At 37.9% G+C, this 17,420-nt stretch overlaps 3 protein-coding genes across 4 annotated transcripts; 2 read left to right on the top strand and 1 right to left on the bottom strand.

Moving 5' to 3' along the window:
* Nucleotides 1–205: 205 nt before the first annotated feature.
* On the top strand, nucleotides 206–2,789 carry LOC140794266 (uncharacterized). The gene is made up of 4 exons (XM_073146222.1): nucleotides 206–536; nucleotides 626–1,278; nucleotides 2,088–2,288; nucleotides 2,627–2,789. Exons 1-4 carry the CDS (start codon nucleotides 329–331, stop codon nucleotides 2,669–2,671), a joined length of 1,107 nt encoding a protein of 368 aa, XP_073002323.1. The 5' UTR covers nucleotides 206–328; the 3' UTR covers nucleotides 2,672–2,789.
* A 703-nt stretch (nucleotides 2,790–3,492) lies between these two features.
* On the bottom strand, nucleotides 3,493–10,203 carry LOC140794264 (calcium-dependent protein kinase 26-like). The gene is made up of 7 exons (XM_073146220.1): nucleotides 8,942–10,203; nucleotides 7,845–7,988; nucleotides 7,602–7,754; nucleotides 6,414–6,529; nucleotides 4,906–5,073; nucleotides 4,499–4,723; nucleotides 3,493–3,846 (listed from the first exon to the last, which is right to left on the bottom strand). Exons 1-7 carry the CDS (start codon nucleotides 9,648–9,650, stop codon nucleotides 3,724–3,726), a joined length of 1,638 nt encoding a protein of 545 aa, XP_073002321.1. The 5' UTR covers nucleotides 9,651–10,203; the 3' UTR covers nucleotides 3,493–3,723.
* Nucleotides 10,204–12,117: 1,914 nt separating this feature from the next.
* Nucleotides 12,118–17,394, top strand: LOC140794265 (DNA polymerase delta small subunit). Of its 2 annotated transcripts, XR_012110098.1 has the most exons (15): nucleotides 12,119–12,232; nucleotides 12,317–12,446; nucleotides 12,860–12,966; nucleotides 13,067–13,193; nucleotides 13,331–13,438; nucleotides 14,622–14,737; nucleotides 14,823–14,906; nucleotides 14,969–15,037; nucleotides 15,172–15,243; nucleotides 15,348–15,439; nucleotides 15,517–15,644; nucleotides 15,888–15,989; nucleotides 16,061–16,128; nucleotides 16,435–16,579; nucleotides 17,208–17,394. XR_012110098.1 is itself a non-coding variant. In XM_073146221.1 (14 exons), exons 1-14 carry the CDS (start codon nucleotides 12,161–12,163, stop codon nucleotides 16,486–16,488), a joined length of 1,329 nt encoding a protein of 442 aa, XP_073002322.1. In that variant the 5' UTR covers nucleotides 12,118–12,160; the 3' UTR covers nucleotides 16,489–16,894. The 2 variants fall into 2 exon arrangements, 1 of the variants encoding a protein (XP_073002322.1); XM_073146221.1 differs by lacking the exon at nucleotides 17,208–17,394 and having other exon boundaries at nucleotides 12,118–12,232; nucleotides 16,435–16,894.
* Nucleotides 17,395–17,420: the final 26 nt, after the last annotated feature.

Genomic DNA, 17,420 nt, shown 5'->3' with positions numbered 1-17,420 from the left:
TTTTTTGAGACATCGAACTCCTAAAATATAGAATAAATCAAAATATTGCCGACTGCATATCTGGGTTGGATTCAATCACCTTTGAGCGGCCCACATAAGCTTCCTGCTTCGTGGTGGGCCCTCCTATAGTATGTGGTCTTCTACAGTGTTGCTTGCAAGAGATTACTACATCCTTTGATACAATCGTACGCCGATAACTAAAGTAATCTCCTGCATCCTTGGCCGCAGGGAATCTTTCTCAATATTATTTCTTTATCTCTCTCTCTCTCTCTCTGTCTCTCTCTCTTCACCTCGGGGAGTAAACAGAGGGAGGGAGAGAGAGAGAGAGATGGCGCTTCTCTCCGCAACGTTCCTCTACCCAGCTAATATTCCGACTTCGTTCATCTCCCTCTCAAGAAACCCAACGCTATCCTCTCTATTACTCCTCCCTTCTTCTCGGAAGCAATTCGCCATCTCCTCATCCGCCTCCTCTTCCACCATCGCCACCGACTCCAGCCGCCTCGAGATCACCACTTCCATCCCTGTGTCAACCCCCAGTAATTCTCTTCCCCTGTTCTGTTTTAATCCTCTCTTAAAGATTTCAACTCGTCCATCTAATCGTATCCCTTTGTTCCGATCCATCCAGATTGGGCGCAATTCGCGAGTCGCGTATCCGGCGAATGGGACGGCTTCGGCGCCGACTTCACCCGGGAGGGAAACCCAATTGAGCTCCCCGAAACCGTCGTCCCCGAGGCTTTCCGCGAGTGGGAAGTCCAAGTCTTCGACTGGCAAACCCAGTGCCCCACCCTTGCCTCGGTAACCGATGAAAGACCCCTCCTTTCCTACAAGCTCATCAAGCTGCTCCCCACCGTTGGATGCGAGGCCGACGCCGCCACGAGGCACAGCGTCGAAGAGCGGATCGCCGGAGAGGAAGGGAGCGCGATTTCGGCATTTGCGTACGACCCAAGTGGCTGTTACGTCGCCATGTGGTCGGTGGATGGACGGGGTGGGAGGAGGGCGTTCGAATTGGAGCATTGCTTGGTAGATCCGAGGAATTGGGAAGTTAGAGTGAGGGTGATACAGGTAGTTGGGGTGGATGATGAAGGTGTTATGAGATTGGAAAAGATAAGAGTCTTCTCGGAACAGTGGTATGGGCCGTTCCGGAACGGGGAGCAGCTTGGTGGTTGTGCAATACGGGAGTCGGGGTTCGCGGCGACTAGTCCTGTGGAGTTGTCAGAGGTTGGCGGGGTGTGGCAGCAAACAAATGTTTTGGTTGCTAAATTTGGGACATCGCAAAATGTAAGTGTTTTTTTATAATAATTCTGTGATGAAGTTGCAACCTTGTGCATGTTTAGTGCCTGCAGAATTGATTTATCTTATGATACTTGGTATCACAAGTTCACAATTTGTCTCAGGTGAAACTCATGCAGTAGATAGAGCTACATTTAGTTATTCCCTTCTTGAGATGAATCTTGGCTAGAAGCTTAGAAGTATCTTATACTTATCCTAGGCAAGCGCCAAAACTACACCTTTATAAGGAGACTGAATGATAGTGTCAAAACCTACTGGTTCTTTATATTATATTTGCTTTTCAGTATTCGTTAAATGATTTGGCGACTTATTTAAATCAGAATCACTGAATAAATCAGTGGGGAGCAGAAGTTTTAAGTTATTGTAGACCCATATCGCTGAATTTCACTCTCCAAACAGCCTTTTGGGGATTGTAGTTTTTAGCAGCATCAAAGTAGAACTGTCTATTGGAAGTGACAGCACCTTGTTATTTCTTTCCTGGAATCTTCTATTAGAACGCATCAATTATGTGGTAGGCACTTACACTGATATCTTTAGTTGTTTGGTGAGAATTCTAGTGAACTGCCCCTTTTCTCAGAGGCAATCACTTTAATTTTAAGTGTTCACATGTATTTCAAAGGGTATTTGCTTCTGTTGTTGATGAGTTAATGTATTTGCTTTCCGATGTCATTGGTTTCTCATGTATGCGACTTTTCAGCGTAAAATGTTAAGATCATTAGTTCATTTCAATGATTTAGTATCACCAAATTTCTCGTGCATTGGTTAGCTTCTGATAGGTTAACCTTCTTTAATAATAGGAGGTATTGCAAGAATTTTCAGCAGATAGACCTCAGAAGTTAGTCAGAAATCATGTTGGCATTGTTCCACTGCCTAAGCAGTTGTGGTGCTTCTTTGAAGAAAGTAAGAATGGTGAAGTTCTGGGGGAGGTTGGATGGTTGTTTGATCATGGTAAGATGATGACATCAAGATGTATACTCTTCAAGGATGGAAAAGTGAAGGCAAGTTTTCTTTACCACCTTTCTTTGACATTTGTTTTATCATTTACTTGAATGATGGATGTCAAGTTACTATCTAGCCTTGAGTAAGCTCAAGCTACTGCCTTTTCATATCCAAAGCTTTCAAATAAGGAAAACTTCAAAACTAAGCAGATCTAGAGGAATATAATTAGTACAATATAAGGATAGCAAATTTGTTACAATTAATTTGTTAGCTTAAGAAAGCTGGCACTGGAACTCTATAACGTTTAGAGATGTTGATATTTTATATATGCAAAATTGTAGTCATGTTTTCTGAGATTTCTGAGAGAAACGCTGTTTTTGTGGGTTTTTGTTTGCAGGAGACAGCAATTGCTTATGAGACTGCAGTTTTGGAAGACACATAAATTTAAACATTTTCTACGTCTGATCCCAATACATGTAAAGTTCTATGATTTTGTTTAAAGAAGGTTCTGCATCCAAATTATGTGACATTCATACATATATAGATTACAATTCTGTGTATTTGTCCTACGGCAATAATTTCTCATATACAAATACTTCCAAAGCGAAAAAAGATTTAATTTTTAACAAACAAATTTGTTTCTCAGAATCAGTAACATGTCATATTTAGAAGCTGCTTATTCTTAAGAGTAGAAGCAAAAAAAAAAAAAAAAAATTCATTTCAGGTGCTTATTTGTCAAGTGCCTCTTTCTGCAGTCTCAAAAGATCCCATGGCAGTGTATTGTATCGTCTTCCCTTCCATCGAAAATAACTGAATTTAGGGTTGTGCCACAAAAAAGAAATAACAGAAGGTCGGAAGGAACACTCACGTTGGATTTATTTTTATTTTTCCTGTTTATGTACCAAGAAGTGGTTATTTAGATCGGTATGCTTATCTTTGTCAAGGCTATGAAACCATCTCTTGTAGTGCCGGATAAAATGATACAAAAAGATCTCCCATTTTAATACAACCATGCACAACAGTCGTCAAATCTCAGATCAAAGAGGCCACCCCCTTGAGAACCTGGTTAAAGGTCTATGAATTGCTCGAGATGATCATATCATTAATCAGCAAAAAGAGAGTCCACGCAGAAACTTGCAACAATAGGCTGGAGATGACCAAGAAAAGGGCGAAATGATGGTTTTAGATCGTTTGCATAACCGAGTATATAAGAAAAGGGGGAAAGACGAACCGGTTGTCTTATAGCAGGTGGATACCCATGAATATTAAAGCTAGGTTCAATTTATTGCTACTACGACTGACGAGTAATACAATATTGAATCAGTATCTTTCTCACTTCCATGTTCTCAAACAAATAATGGTGGATAATACATTCTACCGAAGCACTAGCTCTCACACACATACATTCACAGCACAAACAAGGGCAAGGAAAGGCCCATTATGAAGAAGAGAAAGATGATAAAAACCTATACATGGTGAAAATACGAAGAAAAATCAACGAGCCCCAGGTGCATCTCTCATGCTTATGTTCAAACTGTTTCTCATTGTTCGTCTTCCAAGTCCCATGTTGCCCTTTTGCATCATGGCAACAAACTCACCATAGTCAATTCGCCCATCCTGAAATATGATATAAGCATGAGGATGTAAGATTGCCCTCAAGGAAATGACATGCTTACATATAGGACAAGAAGGATGTGAGCATGTTGAAAATTGCACTAACTAATCATCGATTTCATTCCTGTTGCAATTAGTAGAAGGTTGGGTACCATTCCACAAACTTTAAGGAAGACTTTAGGAAGAAGACAAATACCACATTATCATGACAAATCTAAAGAGTTACTTTGTATGATAATCTTATTACTATGCAAATTTAATCCCCCAATGTATAATAGAGAGAACTCAATTACTGACAAATGAGGCTAGAAAGAAGGAACTTTAAACAAAGAGGTTCGGTGGTCGCTCTCATCTTTGCTTATGCCAAAGAGATACCCTTGAATTCATAGACCTTTACTTACAGGTTGCTGCTTTTGGCATTTATGGAAGGAATGTTTAAGCACTAGACAATCTGGAATTCATACGAAAAGAAGTATGTGGTTTTGGTTCTTATAGAAGGAAGAAACTTCTTTTTTTTTCAAATATAGCAGAATATTATTGGCAGCTTCAAGGTGATAATGCAAGTAACACTGGCTTGCTTTGGAGTCACGCAAAATGTAGCAGAAATGGCATGAATAATAGGCTAGACTAAGAATTCGTGGAAGGTGTCACTTACATTATCTTGATCAACTTCTTTAATGACATCTTCGAGAAAAAGATCCGTCATGTTGTGTTCTTTGCAAGCTTGCTGAAGCTCATCAACTGTGATATAACCACTTCTGTCTTTGTCGAAGTACGAAAAAGCTGCCACCAGATGTTCCTCACGCTCTAGTTTGTTAAGATGTACCGTCGCAGCAATAAATTCTTTATAATCAATGGTACCACTGTTGTCTATATCAGCCTAAAAGTATTTTAAATAGTGAGAAACAAAGTGTAAGAAATCATTCTCTGCAGTAAATCATCTCTCAACAAACAAAAGTACTCCCAAAGAAATATGCTTAAAATTCATCACAAAACATGGCAAAGGCATTTCAGAACATGAAGAATATCACATCTACGAAAGATCCACGATAACCGACTTACTGCTTCCATGAGATCACGTATCTCTGTATCCTTCAGCGTAGAACCATATCTTCTCAGACCTTCTTTGAGCTCATCAAATGTAATTGCACCACTGTTATCAGTATCCATGGCCATAAACATTTCTCTTAATCCAGCAATCTCCTCCTCCGAAAGGCTTTCAGCTATTACCTGATAGAGTGTAGGGAGTTTCTGACAATTTAAATCACAACTATTGACATGCCAATGTAAGTATGTAGAACAAGACAATAAGGTTATAGGATAAGAATATAAACATCCTTTGTACTCCCCTGTATTAATGCGGGCAAACAAGCAATGATATCAGCGATTTTTGAAACAAATAAAAGTAGTCCGTGTAGAATTAATGGGCGACATACAAAATCTGAGAATGTCAACTTTGCCTGATCAATGGTATATCTTCAGAGTATCCAAGTGCATGATAATGTTGAAAACAAATAGGAACAACTAACATATAAGTATTGAACCTATCACATAGAAACAGAAGTGTTGTCATATCACCGAATTTAAATAATTGATGAGCCTCTTCATTTCAGTAGTGAACCCTAAGATATTCTTCTGTGTGATCACTATAGTTAAGAACAGATATTATTCCCATGATTACCCTCCTCATGCTTACCTGCTGGTCACTGACACGAAAGAAGTGCATAAATGTAATTGTTATTATTTTCTCCAGAAGATGAGGGCAAACTGGGAGATGGAAATAAAAGAATCCTCATTTAAACACTACCATATTGAAAGGACCCTTTCGCTTTTCAAAATATTTATTTTCGGAGACCTGCTCAACTCTGAAGCCTGAACAATTTATTTGCCTTAGTCTCTTAGAGGTAACCATAACATGGAAGGGACGAACAAAATTACCTAAAATGATGACACTTTAAGAGGCATGGATTTGAAGTAAGACTGTTATCTGTATAAAGGGATTTAGTAAGCACCGAATTGAGTAGGGGCAACCAACATAATCAGTGGTTGCATCAAAGGCAGCAAACTGCCACTATAGCCACAGGATTAAACATCACTCAGAATAAGAGTCTCCTGGCCCTATTAATTAGATTGAATTGCTTGGATCATTTTTTCTCTAGTATGTAGTGTACACTGTACAATCCTCTGCCTTATCCCAGGGCGGGACAAATATGAAAAGATGGATCAGCAGAAAGCACATGTGCAAATATTAATTCAGTCAAGCTGGTTTTTAATGATGAAGAAACACCTATTTTGGTATTAATTTGTTTGACATTGATGAAATTGTTTCTATAATTATAGTCTTAAACAGTTCGCAGAACAAAAGTCTATGTATATATTCCTCTACACTATTAGAATTAACAGCTCTAACCTTTTTAAAGATACATAGAATAACTCTAGTACTTATCAAAGAATACATCACAAGTAGATAGCATTCTTTTAATATAAGCATGCAACATTGCTGTCACCAATGCTTCTGAATAGTTTTGAGTTAAACACAATAACTATTAAAAGCAAAATAATGTACTCACTCGCAAAGCCATCTTCTTTAACTTATTCATTGCAGAAAACTGTTTGAGACGAGAAAGAACAGCTGAATCCAGAGCTTGATCAGGAGCCACCCCAGTCTCACATATCCAGGGATGACCTGAGAAAAGGAAAATAATAAGCTACATCTTCCAACAAATATGATATGCCACTTCAGAAAAAGAAATAGCACCGACAGATTTAAAATCAATAATGTATTCCTGCCAATAATTAGCATAGTTCCTAGACCTTCAGTTACAAGTACAAGTAGTGACTGTCATTTCCATACAGCATTTTGATAATGGAACAGCCATGCTGCAAAGAAATTGCAAATGTCTATGCTCATTCTAGAGTAGAGAATACTATTGTCAAGATTCCATGACTTTCTGAACCGAGGATTCCTTAATATTTTGTTTATCATCCAACCATCCATTCCATTTTACTGATAGAAAAGGATATCTGTTTCAACTACACGTAAAGTTTCTGTCAAGCAATAGATTGAGATCTTTAGCATAAGGTCATGTAAAACCTCTTGAAGTTCTCTTTCCATAACAGGCCACTAGTATACATTGACCAGCATGGTACCATGAAAACAGACTGCATGCAGCATGGCCTAGCCTAGGGGTGTAAATGAGCCGAGCTTGAGCGAGCTGGGCCCAGCTTGGCTCAGCTCGAGGGCTGTGGGCTAAATGGGCTTATGTGAGCTAGTCTATAATCTCTATGGAAAAAATAGCAAATAAATAGTATAGAATAGGATTTGAACCCAAGTTGGCTAGGTTACTAGAAACTGTTTTAACCCATTTATATATTTATTTGGTGTGTGTGTATATATAAATAATATCATCTCACATATTATATATTGAGCCTATTTCAGCCGAGCTTAAGTGAGCTGACTCTAGCTCGGCTCGACTCAATAAACATTTCGAGCTCAAAAATTCAGCTCAGCTGTACTTATTTAGAGCTTGAGTCGAACTCTAAACAAGCCGAGCTCACGAGCCTTTCAGCCAACGAGATTTTTTGATAGCCCTAGCATGGCCTCCCTGTTAAGAATGATCACTGGGCCTGCACAATGTCGACATGGTCTATGCCACTAAACACTTGATGTATTTTCCTATATGAGGAAATGTACACTACAAAAAGAAAAAAGAGAGAAAAGAGAGAACTCAGAATGTAAGTGATGAAAAGAGACTAACATAGCACTTCATGGGCCGTCAAGCGCTTTGAAGGGCAAGAACAAAGCATTTTTGTTATGAGATCCTTTGCACTATCAGATATCAGAGGCCATGGGTCTGACTCAAAATCTATGTGCCCCTTCAAAACTGCATCGAATATTCCTTGCTGCGTTTCTGCAATGGAAAATAGAACCGGCCTTTTTCATATATTCTATCAATATTGTGAAGTTGAAGTTCCCTAGGCGGGCAATGTTGATCACATACCTTCCCAAAAAGGAGGTACACCACATAACAATATGTAAAGTATGACACCAGCAGTCCATACATCGGCTTCCGGCCCGTAGTTCTTGCGCAGTACCTCAGGAGCAACATAATATGGACTTCCGACCACATCATTAAAGACCTGACCTGAAGTTGCATGGGATCCAAAATGGAAGCAAAATTTAGCTCACCTAAGCAGAGCTATGAGTCCATGTATGGGCTATAGAATAGTATACAAAAGGATGGAAATTATATAATACTCGCACAACTGAAGAACTATGTATGCAAATTGTACATTATTAAGTAGTTGGAGACAACAATCTGAGGAAGAAATTGATCGTTTATGCTTTATATCTAGAAGAAACATTAAAAACCCAACAGTTCATTAAAGGAAGACAACTCATCTAGTGCAACCATTAAGTCTTTGCCTATGTTGCTCATTGTTCCCAGTGTTTGAAAACATCTTTTCCTTTACAAAAATTGAAGAGTATGAAATTAGAGAATCTGCAAAAATCTGGTCGCCAGATTCGATATCTCCAAGGAACTATATAAAGAGCAAAAGGAATAAAATGGGACCACAAAATGAAATTAGAATCACACCAATTTATGATGCCAGCAAACACAAGGAAAGTCGTGGCTTTTACACAGCCAGTAGTTATCGCATCAGGCTTTAAGTAACCAAAGAAGATGCAACAGTAAAAGGTCACTAACTTTCAGTTAAGCAGCACACTTATTTTTCCAGAAAACTTAACTATTTCAAGTCTAGGTCGTTGCAGCACTTACAGGTGTTAAATAGAATCTATTCCAATAAAAGTTGATCCAGAAACCCACTCCATCTCAAAATTTTAGCGGTTCCCACCATAACAAAACATGTAGAGTCAAAAAGCTGCAACCACAAATTCTTTTATTTGATAGTTTCAACTGTCAGCATATAATTTGGGAATCATATGTACACAAGGGATAATATATAAGGAATATATAGTACAATACAAAGAAATCTACAGATATCTAATGCAACAGATAGTATTTAAAGCTCTTCCGAATTTAAATTAATCCAGCATAAAGCCAACTGCCAAAATTGAACACTTTTTTCTCCTTACCAGGCTTGAAGAACACCGATAGACCAAAATCAATGGCCTTGAGTGACAAATCGTCGTCCTTATTTGACAAAAGGAAATTTTCTGGCTTCAGATCCCGATGCATCACTCCAAGAGAATGACACGCCTCCACGACACCAACAATGATCCTTGTCAGCTCAGCCGCCTTCTGCTCGCTGTAATGCCCCCTCTGTATAATCCTATCAAACAGCTCCCCTCCTGCGCACAGTTCCATCACAATGTGCACATAGTGATTGTCCTCATATGCTCCTGTAATCTTAACTACATTCTTGTGGCCTGAGAGGTGGTGCATAATCTGGATCTCCCTTCTAACGTCCTCGACGTCCTCCTTGGAGATTAGCTTGCGCTTGGAAATGGACTTGCAGGCATACTCAATTCCAGTGGAGATCTCGATGCAGAGGTATGTCGTGCCGAATTGACCTTGCCCAAGCTTGCGGCCGAAGACGTAGAGGTCTGCAATGTTGGGCGTCTTGTGACCGAGGACGTAGGAGGTGTTAGGGTCGATGCCCCGCTTTATGATGGTGGAAGCCGCCATGTTTAGCTTTTTAGGGCTCACGAGGGTCTCGACCTCGGCCTTCTTCGGGGTAGAGGAGTAGGAGTCGTCCGTTGACCTAGAGAGGGATCGATCCGTGGGATCGGCGTATCCGCGGAGGCGCTTGCTTCCGAAAGATCCGCGGCATGTGTTGCCCATCAAACGGAGGTAGGATCACATCAAGAAGATTAGTCGAAGGCTTTCCTAATGAAATCTAAAAGAATTCCCAAAGAATCCGAACCCTAAACTCTCGTTCTTGAGGCTTCCGGAACGAAAAATTTGAGCCGAACCGAAACTTCAGTAATCGCTCGATTAACAGCAGATTAAGCCCTTCCGAGCTGGAGAAGAGACCGATCTTGGAGCTTCCAGCGATAAATCTAATTAAAGAAAAAAAAAATATAGGGCTTTTAGCCGGAAAGGAAACCTACACCGGAGAAGAAAGCCGAGAGTGGCGGAAATCGAAAGGGATCGAGAAGGCGGGGGAGTCGAACGGGGAATTTAAAGGAGAAAATTCGTCTAAGGAGGTGGGCGAAGGAAGTATCCTTCATTCCGTCTTCTTGATCGGGATTGGAGAAAGCGAAATCCCCGTTTCTGTCCTTAGTCACTTATTACGAAAATAGTTTTGGGCCATTTTTTCCAATCCCCGATTCGTCGTTTCTTTTTTTGGGTTTCAGTTTCTCGAACTACTAGTCGTCGTGGCGCGTGAGAGATACCACCCGCTTCCAGGGAAGTTTAGTTGGTGGTCTAATAAGCTACGTGGGCGGCGGATTATGTATGACTCTTTATGCGCAGCCGTTTGATCTCGATCACCACCATCCAAAATGGCAAAGGGCAATGCATGCCTTTAGTTTCCATCAAAGACTTTGACCGGGAAATGAGGACAAAAGACATCCCTGCGCGCATGGATATCCTTGAGTTCTTTACGAAACTAGTCCTCTTTTCTATTTTATTTATCTAAACAGATTATTTCTTAAATTTAATACTAGAATGGATAAAACGCTAATATATTTGGCTAAAAATTTTATTTTATAAATTGCTTAACTCTCCAGCATTTTATCTGAAAGAAATTTTAAAAAATATTTAAAATAAAATTTAGAGGAGCTGCAATTTTTCTTATACTTTTTAGTGCAGTTGACTTTAGACAATAACTAAGTTATTTTAATTTATATTGCTTTTTCGTATTTTTATAACGACATATTTTATGATTAAAATAAATAATCAAACACAAAGTTATTACGTTATAAAATTTTCTTTATATTTTAATAATAAAATACTAAAAAATTTATGTATACTTTTATAATAAAATATTGAGATATTTAATATTCTTTTCTTTCAATAAAAGTACTAATTTGATAAATCGTATCAATGTTATTTTAGAACTATACTGAAATAGATCACCTAATTTGGGGGTCTAAACTATTTGGGTAAACTCTAGATATCTTGCCGCCGACTAGTTTGGTAAGTTGAAAGACTGTGAGCTGTATATGATTAGGATAAGTGGATCAGATGCTGGCTGGAGTTTACGGATAAGGTAAGAGATTAAAAATTATATATAATTGTTCAATAATTTAAGAGTCATAGGTTATAAGTTGAATACTGGAGTCACCCTTATATTATAATTATGTTAGACTATTGACCAACCCTCCATATAAATAAGCCACAGTGGGTCAATTCTACCTTAATTCTTTGATATAAGAATTTTAACTTTCAGCATTGAATAGATGAGATACCAATCTCTGCTGACAGTTGAGTTTATAAAACTTTATATGTACCGCATATTATTTGGCTTACCCATAGTCTTTGCTTTCTTTATTCTTTTACATCATCAGAGACTCTTTAATGAACGATGTTAATGCATTCAACAGTTCAACCCAGGCATCTTTAAACACAGCGAATCACCAAACGAGATGACACAACAATCCATAAACGTAAAACAATTGATTCAGCTAAACAACTGGAGCACCGAATTGTTTACTCTAGGAATAAAGTATTTTTTAGAATATTAAATAATTATTTTTATACTCATTTTTATTGGATTTTCATGATACGCATTAAAGTACAGTATTTGGGTGATCTAAGGGAATGCAATGACTAAATAATAAATAGTGATAAAACATGAAAATATATTGTTATATTAAATAACAAAATTTTATCAGATCTATTAATTCAAACAAGATATCATATTAACTCATCTAACTCAGATGATTAAATGTGTTATATTTATATTTATTATATTAACACTTGACTTGCTAACTCATTTATGACACGATAATTTATTTATGATCTGATAATTCTGTTTCTGATTTATAACACAAAAAGTATATATTTTAATCCAAAAAAAACTTATTTATATAATTTTGATAATTTGTGTAAACTGATAACTCTTTTAATAAATCGGGTAGTGTTCATATTTAAAAACTTCAGCTCATTTAATAATTAAGCCGTATTCATATTTAAAAATTCTAGCTTGTTCATTAAACGGATCACCAAGACTAAATCTTGGACCTGATCCGATTGCCACTGGATGGTCACCATGGGTCGGATCCTACTACCAATTTCGCATTACCCGATCCGCTCCACTGCATCGACTGTACAAAAAAGAAAGAGGCCGAAGAGATGAAGAGACGCCGAGAGGGAAACTCATAACACCACATTTCACTTTTCCCGCCATGGTGGACGCCGAGATGGGGGACGGCGACCCAGAGCTCCTCGAGAGGAAGCAGGCCGCGTATCGCAACCTCGTACTTATCTCCGAATCCCTCAATGGATCTATTTCTTCCATCGTCGCTTCCTGACCTGTTCTTCTTTGCCGCCATTGGTCGCAGGATGAGCGGTACGAGATCCACGGGGAGAAGTATAGAGGGCAGCAGTATAGCCAGATATATTTCACGCGACTCCACCACATGAGGAATCTCCTCTACTCCCTCGTCCCCAAGTGGAAGCCTCACCTCCCGAGTAAACCCCTAACTCTCCTCGATTTGATCTGTCGATGGTTATTTTCTTGTTTATTATCTGGATTTAGGGCTTCTGAAGTTCTAGTGTTCGTAATTGTAGAGATTTCCTGGAAGCAAGTAGCTTGCGAAGCTACTTTTGGCAATTAAATTATTCTGGGGAAAATCTAGGGTTTCCTTGTGTAGTTGGTTAGGGAATGTCGATTGGGAAGTTCGTCGGCTTTAATGAGATCCAATTAATTAAATATGTATCCTCTCACTAAATGCTGAAAAAATAAGTTTGCTTATGGCACACATAAGAGACATATGATTGGGGATTACTAACTTATACATAAGAGAACACAATCTTGTTGATGCTTCTTGTTGAAAAGCATATGTTAGAATTTAGTTTAATTGATTTTTTTTAATGTTTTGTAGTCAATACTGTCTTGGGTCTCGAAGAAGGAAAAGAATGTATCATAGTTGGAACTTTATACAAGCATATGAAACTCAAACCTTCTATCCTCGATGAATACTCCAAGGAGGTAATGTGATTCTAAATTAGTAATATCTTGCTTATAATTTGTGAAGTTAATTATCATAACCTGTGAGATCAGCCTTTCCTTAATTATGGCTTCTATGCAGAGATCTATAGTCCCCCTTGTTAAGCCGCATAATTTCATCCATCCTGATGATCATCTTATTTTGGAAGATGAGAGCGGAAGAGTTAAACTTTCTGGAGCCATTCTTTATCCTGCTACTTTTGTGACAGGTTCTAGTACCAGGAAACTCAAAAAACTTAGCAAACTTGATGTTTATTTGTAAAGTTGATAGCAACCAAAATGATAATTAATTATATGTTTCTCAACAACTGATCCTTTTATTTGTATTGGACTAAACTATCCACAGGAATTGTATTGGGTCTTCATGGGAAGGAAACAAGCGATGGTGATTTTTCTGTCCACGATATTCTAGAAGCTGGTCTACCTCCCCAAATTGAGTTACCAGTTAGCTCGAGTAATTTTAACTTCACTAGATATTTATGCAAATAGATTTATCTTTTCTGTTTAGAAGCAACCCCTATAGAAATGAGAGTAAGGTTACATCTATCCTCCCTCCCCACATGTCGTAGTTGGAGCCTCATGCATTAGGACACTCTTGTAGGTTTTCTTTCCTATAGTTTCCATGCCTTTCTTTTTCCCTGCAGATCATTGTTGCATGTATGAACCAATGCAGAAGTTATTCTTGATTCATTTCTTTTCAAAATTATGCATCTTAATTCTTGTAATAATCTAAGTAGAACCAGAAATAGATGTACTTGGGCTTGACAACCACTGGGCCAAGCTTCATGTGAACTCTTCAATGCATTTCTTAACTGTTATATTTGTTATTATGAAAAATACTTATTGCTGAAACAGGGGCTGCGGCTTGGTTATCAAAAAAAAAAAAAAAAGAAAAAAAAAGAAAAAGAAAATAAAATAAAAGAAAAGAAAAATTACTTATTGCTACTATGCTTAACTTTCCATTCCTTTCCTTTTTCTTTAGCGACTCAACTTCATTGCGCATTTAATAGTCAATTCAATGATTCTTGAACTCTAAAATGGCCCTCTTGTGAAGCATCATAAAAGCTTTTTTTGAAGAATCAAACTATAACCTCACTGCTACTATTCGAGAGTCTCTTAGACCTTTTTGGTTAATCATCATTATCATCTAGATGGATCTAATGGTTTTCATACTATCATCTGCTTACAAATTTATATCGACAAATTATTAGCATTAATTTGTTGATGTTTGCATTAATATGTTTTTTTTTTGTCCCCCCTATGGAAGGCTCATAGTTGTTTGATTCTTATGTTATTTATTTATTTTACCTGTTAAAGACTCATCTATTCTGCTACATTGTCTTATTGGCATGCCTTATAATAATTATAGTTTGTTGCGACAGTTGAACACCACTTGAGTATCCATTAAGAAAACTTCAACTATGATTTAATTTTGTTCAGAGATTTTTCTCTTTAGTTGTAGATATGATTTTTTATGATGTTTCAAGCAAATTTGTTTTGTACCTGGAGACCCTTTGTGATAATACAGTAATAGTGATCTACTCCCATCAGAAGGATGTTAACCTGAGATTATTAGTATATGTCGAATACCACCCGACTAAATTCTTACTCTGAAACTGCAATTACTTGCACTACAGGGGAAGACAAATATGTGGCTTTTGTATCAGGATTGGGTGTTGGGAGCAGCACATTCAATCCTCTGCAGTTCCAACTTCTTGTTGATCATATCACTGGTCATTTGGGTGATGAGAATGTGTGAATTTTGACCTTATAACATAATAATCACTTAGTATATGGATCTCATATTAATTGTTACAATTCTTAATGTCCTGGGCTAGGAGCAAAGAATTGCGTCTCAGATAGTTCGCCTTATAATTGCGGGAAATACTGTACAAATTTCACCAGGCCTCCTCAGTGGGCAGGTGAGGCTTAATCTTAAAGCATATTTTGGAAGCTTTTATACTTATGCCCTTGGATTTTGCAGGCTTTAGCACCCAAGGATCATTCTAGACTAACAGAGCCAATTAAAGAATTTGACATAATGTTAACTCAGGTATTGAACCCTTTGCTGCAAGGACTGATCATCTGTGACTATCCTTCTTTTGCTACTCTCCACCTTCCAAAAGGAGCTTAGTTGAAGTCTTCCATATCATCCTTCTTGCATCACCTTCATGTTGTGCTTTGCAGCTTGTGGCAGCTTTGCCTGTAGATATAATGCCAGGATCCAGTGATCCAGCTAATTTTTCCCTACCCCAGCAGGTCCTACTTTTTTACTTAATTAAGCTACTAGTGAATGTCTTGTTCACTCATACGGATGCCCTCAATTTTTTAGATGGTTAACTTGAATTTTTTCCTCTTGTCAGCCTCTGCATAGGTGCCTTTTTTCTGGAGCATCCACCTATAATACTTTTGTGTCATGTACAAATCCTCATCAATTCGAGCTTGATGATGTGCAGTAAGCAATGCTCTTATGATTTCTGTGAGTTCATTCTTCTGTCATTTGGAGATTATAACGAGAAGCATGGTGTTTAGGTTTCTTGGGACATCTGGTCAGAATATAGATGATCTTTACAAGTATTCTGATGCCAAAGACAAGCTTGAGTTTTTGGAAAGGACACTAAGATGGAGGCATCTAGCACCAACTGCTCCAAACACACTTGGTATTGCTCTATATTTTGTCCTTCTTTCCCACATTTTGAAGTGATAGCGGTACATCTAGGTTCTAATAACCTTAACCTGAGATAATGCAAAGATTCTATATTGATACGTACAGAGGTAACTGAACTAGTTCGTGAGTATCTAGAATGAAAGAAAAATGCATACAAGATGCTGTGACTCACTATTCTTATATTTTTCAACTATTGCATCATCATTTTTTTTCCACCATTGTCCATATCTATTAGGATGCTATCCATACACCGACAAGGATCCTTTCCTCATCGAAAGCTGTCCCCATGTTTACTTTGTTGGCAACCAAGATAAATATGAAACTCGTTGTTTAGAAGGTACTATCTTGGCCGGCCTCTTTGGTTTATTTTCTGTTTCCAGATTCACGTTAACCAACATTCTTATTTAGGATCTGACAAGCAATTGGTGAGGCTTATCTGCATTCCCAGATTTTGCGAGACTGGAGTTGCTGTGATGGTATGTTCTTAATGTGATTTCTTTGATGCCCTAAAGGGGTAATTAGGAGAAAGTAAATTCATACCTTGCTATTTACTCATGCATTAGTCGGAAGTGGAAGAAGTCTTTACTGCCATCAGAAGTAGGAAAAGGAGGAAAGTTTGTAGTAGATTTGTTCTATTCAAACTTGCTGTCAAAGAAGTAAAAGGAGCCATTATGTATTTGATCTTTACTGATTTCCCAATATGCTTCAAATATTTCTTTAGCATTTGCTATTTTGATATCCTTAAATTCTGTGGCATTCATTTTACATAATCTTTTGTGCAGCTCAATCTCAGAAACTTGGAGTGTCATGCTCTTAGTTTTTCAACAAACCTCTAATGCCGGCTGAGTGCGTCTCTATGTGATTCAAGATGCAGAATGCCAAATATCAGCCACATAAAAAGACTAATTGCATATCCAGGGACTGGAGGTTCGATATATATATATATGTGCTTTTCTGAGCAAGATTCACTTGCTTTTCAATCTAATCGATGTGATGGCGGACTGTAACTGGAAGTTGGCACACTTTACCTTGCAGGCTATTAGGTCCATTTAGATTTCATGTCTCGTCCGTTAGATCCACTTAGTCTTGTTTTCAGATGTCTATTATCTGTGAACTTTAACTTGATAGGCTGAAAGTAGGTAAACGAAAAGTTGCAGCTTCTGCTTTCTTTACTATTATCCACTGTTTTATGAAATGTTCATTGTTACAGAGAAAATGAATCCGATCAACTTTGTATATAAACTGAGTCTTTTGTACGCTATATCAGCTGTGGTGCTCGACCTACTTTAAGCCTCCATTCCCCTCTCCACCCAAAAAGAAATTATTGCAGCGTCACGGAGACATAGTTTCTTTATTGGGGTTCATCTTCTTTGAGTTGCTGCCATTTTCCAAATATCGTCATTTAGAGCTCAGCGACTTTCATTTTCTATGAAATGCGTTTTGCTTCAGTTAGGAACTCGGTTCTTTCCAGGATTCAATAGTTTACAGTGTTATCAGCATCAGTAACTTGTGGTAAATGTATTTTTTAATCTTTCCTGTTGATTTTACTACTCAGTTATAATCAGAAAAGGGAGCTGCAAATTTGAGGAGTTAGTATGTAGTTGGGCATAAGAAGATAAAACCGAGCGGACCAAAAGTCCAAAGCATGTGGTGTGAACTGATCAACATCTTCTGAACGATATCATTCTGTAGAATTTTGTTTTCTGAATAAAGAAAAGATGAAATTATTGGCCTATTTATCCTAGTCCTCTATCTGCTTACTACATTT

Source organism: Typha latifolia, chromosome 8 (genome assembly GCF_019914945.1).
Source record: "Typha latifolia isolate L0001 chromosome 8, TyphaL0001v2, whole genome shotgun sequence".
NCBI classification, from domain to species: Eukaryota; Viridiplantae; Streptophyta; class Magnoliopsida; order Poales; family Typhaceae; genus Typha; species Typha latifolia.
Note: the sequence above shows the minus strand (reverse complement) of the source record. Positions and strands in the feature narration are given on the sequence as shown.

What these genes read in the sequence shown, in the direction of transcription:
- LOC140794265 (XM_073146221.1), top strand. Translation starts at nt 12,161, where the DNA reads ATGGTGGACGCCGAGATGGGGGACGGCGACCCAGAGCTCCTCGAGAGG. An exon ending in ATTTTTCCCTACCCCAGCAG is followed by an intron (nt 15,244 to 15,347) that starts GTCCTACTTTTT and finishes TCCTCTTGTCAG; the next exon opens with CCTCTGCATAGGTGCCTTTT. An exon ending in TTCGAGCTTGATGATGTGCA is followed by an intron (nt 15,440 to 15,516) that starts GTAAGCAATGCT and finishes CATGGTGTTTAG; the next exon opens with GTTTCTTGGGACATCTGGTC.
- LOC140794266 (XM_073146222.1), top strand. Translation starts at nt 329, where the DNA reads ATGGCGCTTCTCTCCGCAACGTTCCTCTACCCAGCTAATATTCCGACT. An exon ending in CATCCCTGTGTCAACCCCCA is followed by an intron (nt 537 to 625) that starts GTAATTCTCTTC and finishes CGATCCATCCAG; the next exon opens with ATTGGGCGCAATTCGCGAGT. An exon ending in TCAAGGATGGAAAAGTGAAG is followed by an intron (nt 2,289 to 2,626) that starts GCAAGTTTTCTT and finishes TTTTGTTTGCAG; the next exon opens with GAGACAGCAATTGCTTATGA.
- LOC140794264 (XM_073146220.1), bottom strand. Translation starts at nt 9,650, where the DNA reads ATGGGCAACACATGCCGCGGATCTTTCGGAAGCAAGCGCCTCCGCGGA. An exon ending in TACGTGATCTCATGGAAGCA is followed by an intron (nt 4,724 to 4,905) that starts GTAAGTCGGTTA and finishes AAATACTTTTAG; the next exon opens with GCTGATATAGACAACAGTGG. An exon ending in AAGAAGTTGATCAAGATAAT is followed by an intron (nt 3,847 to 4,498) that starts GTAAGTGACACC and finishes ATCATATTTCAG; the next exon opens with GATGGGCGAATTGACTATGG.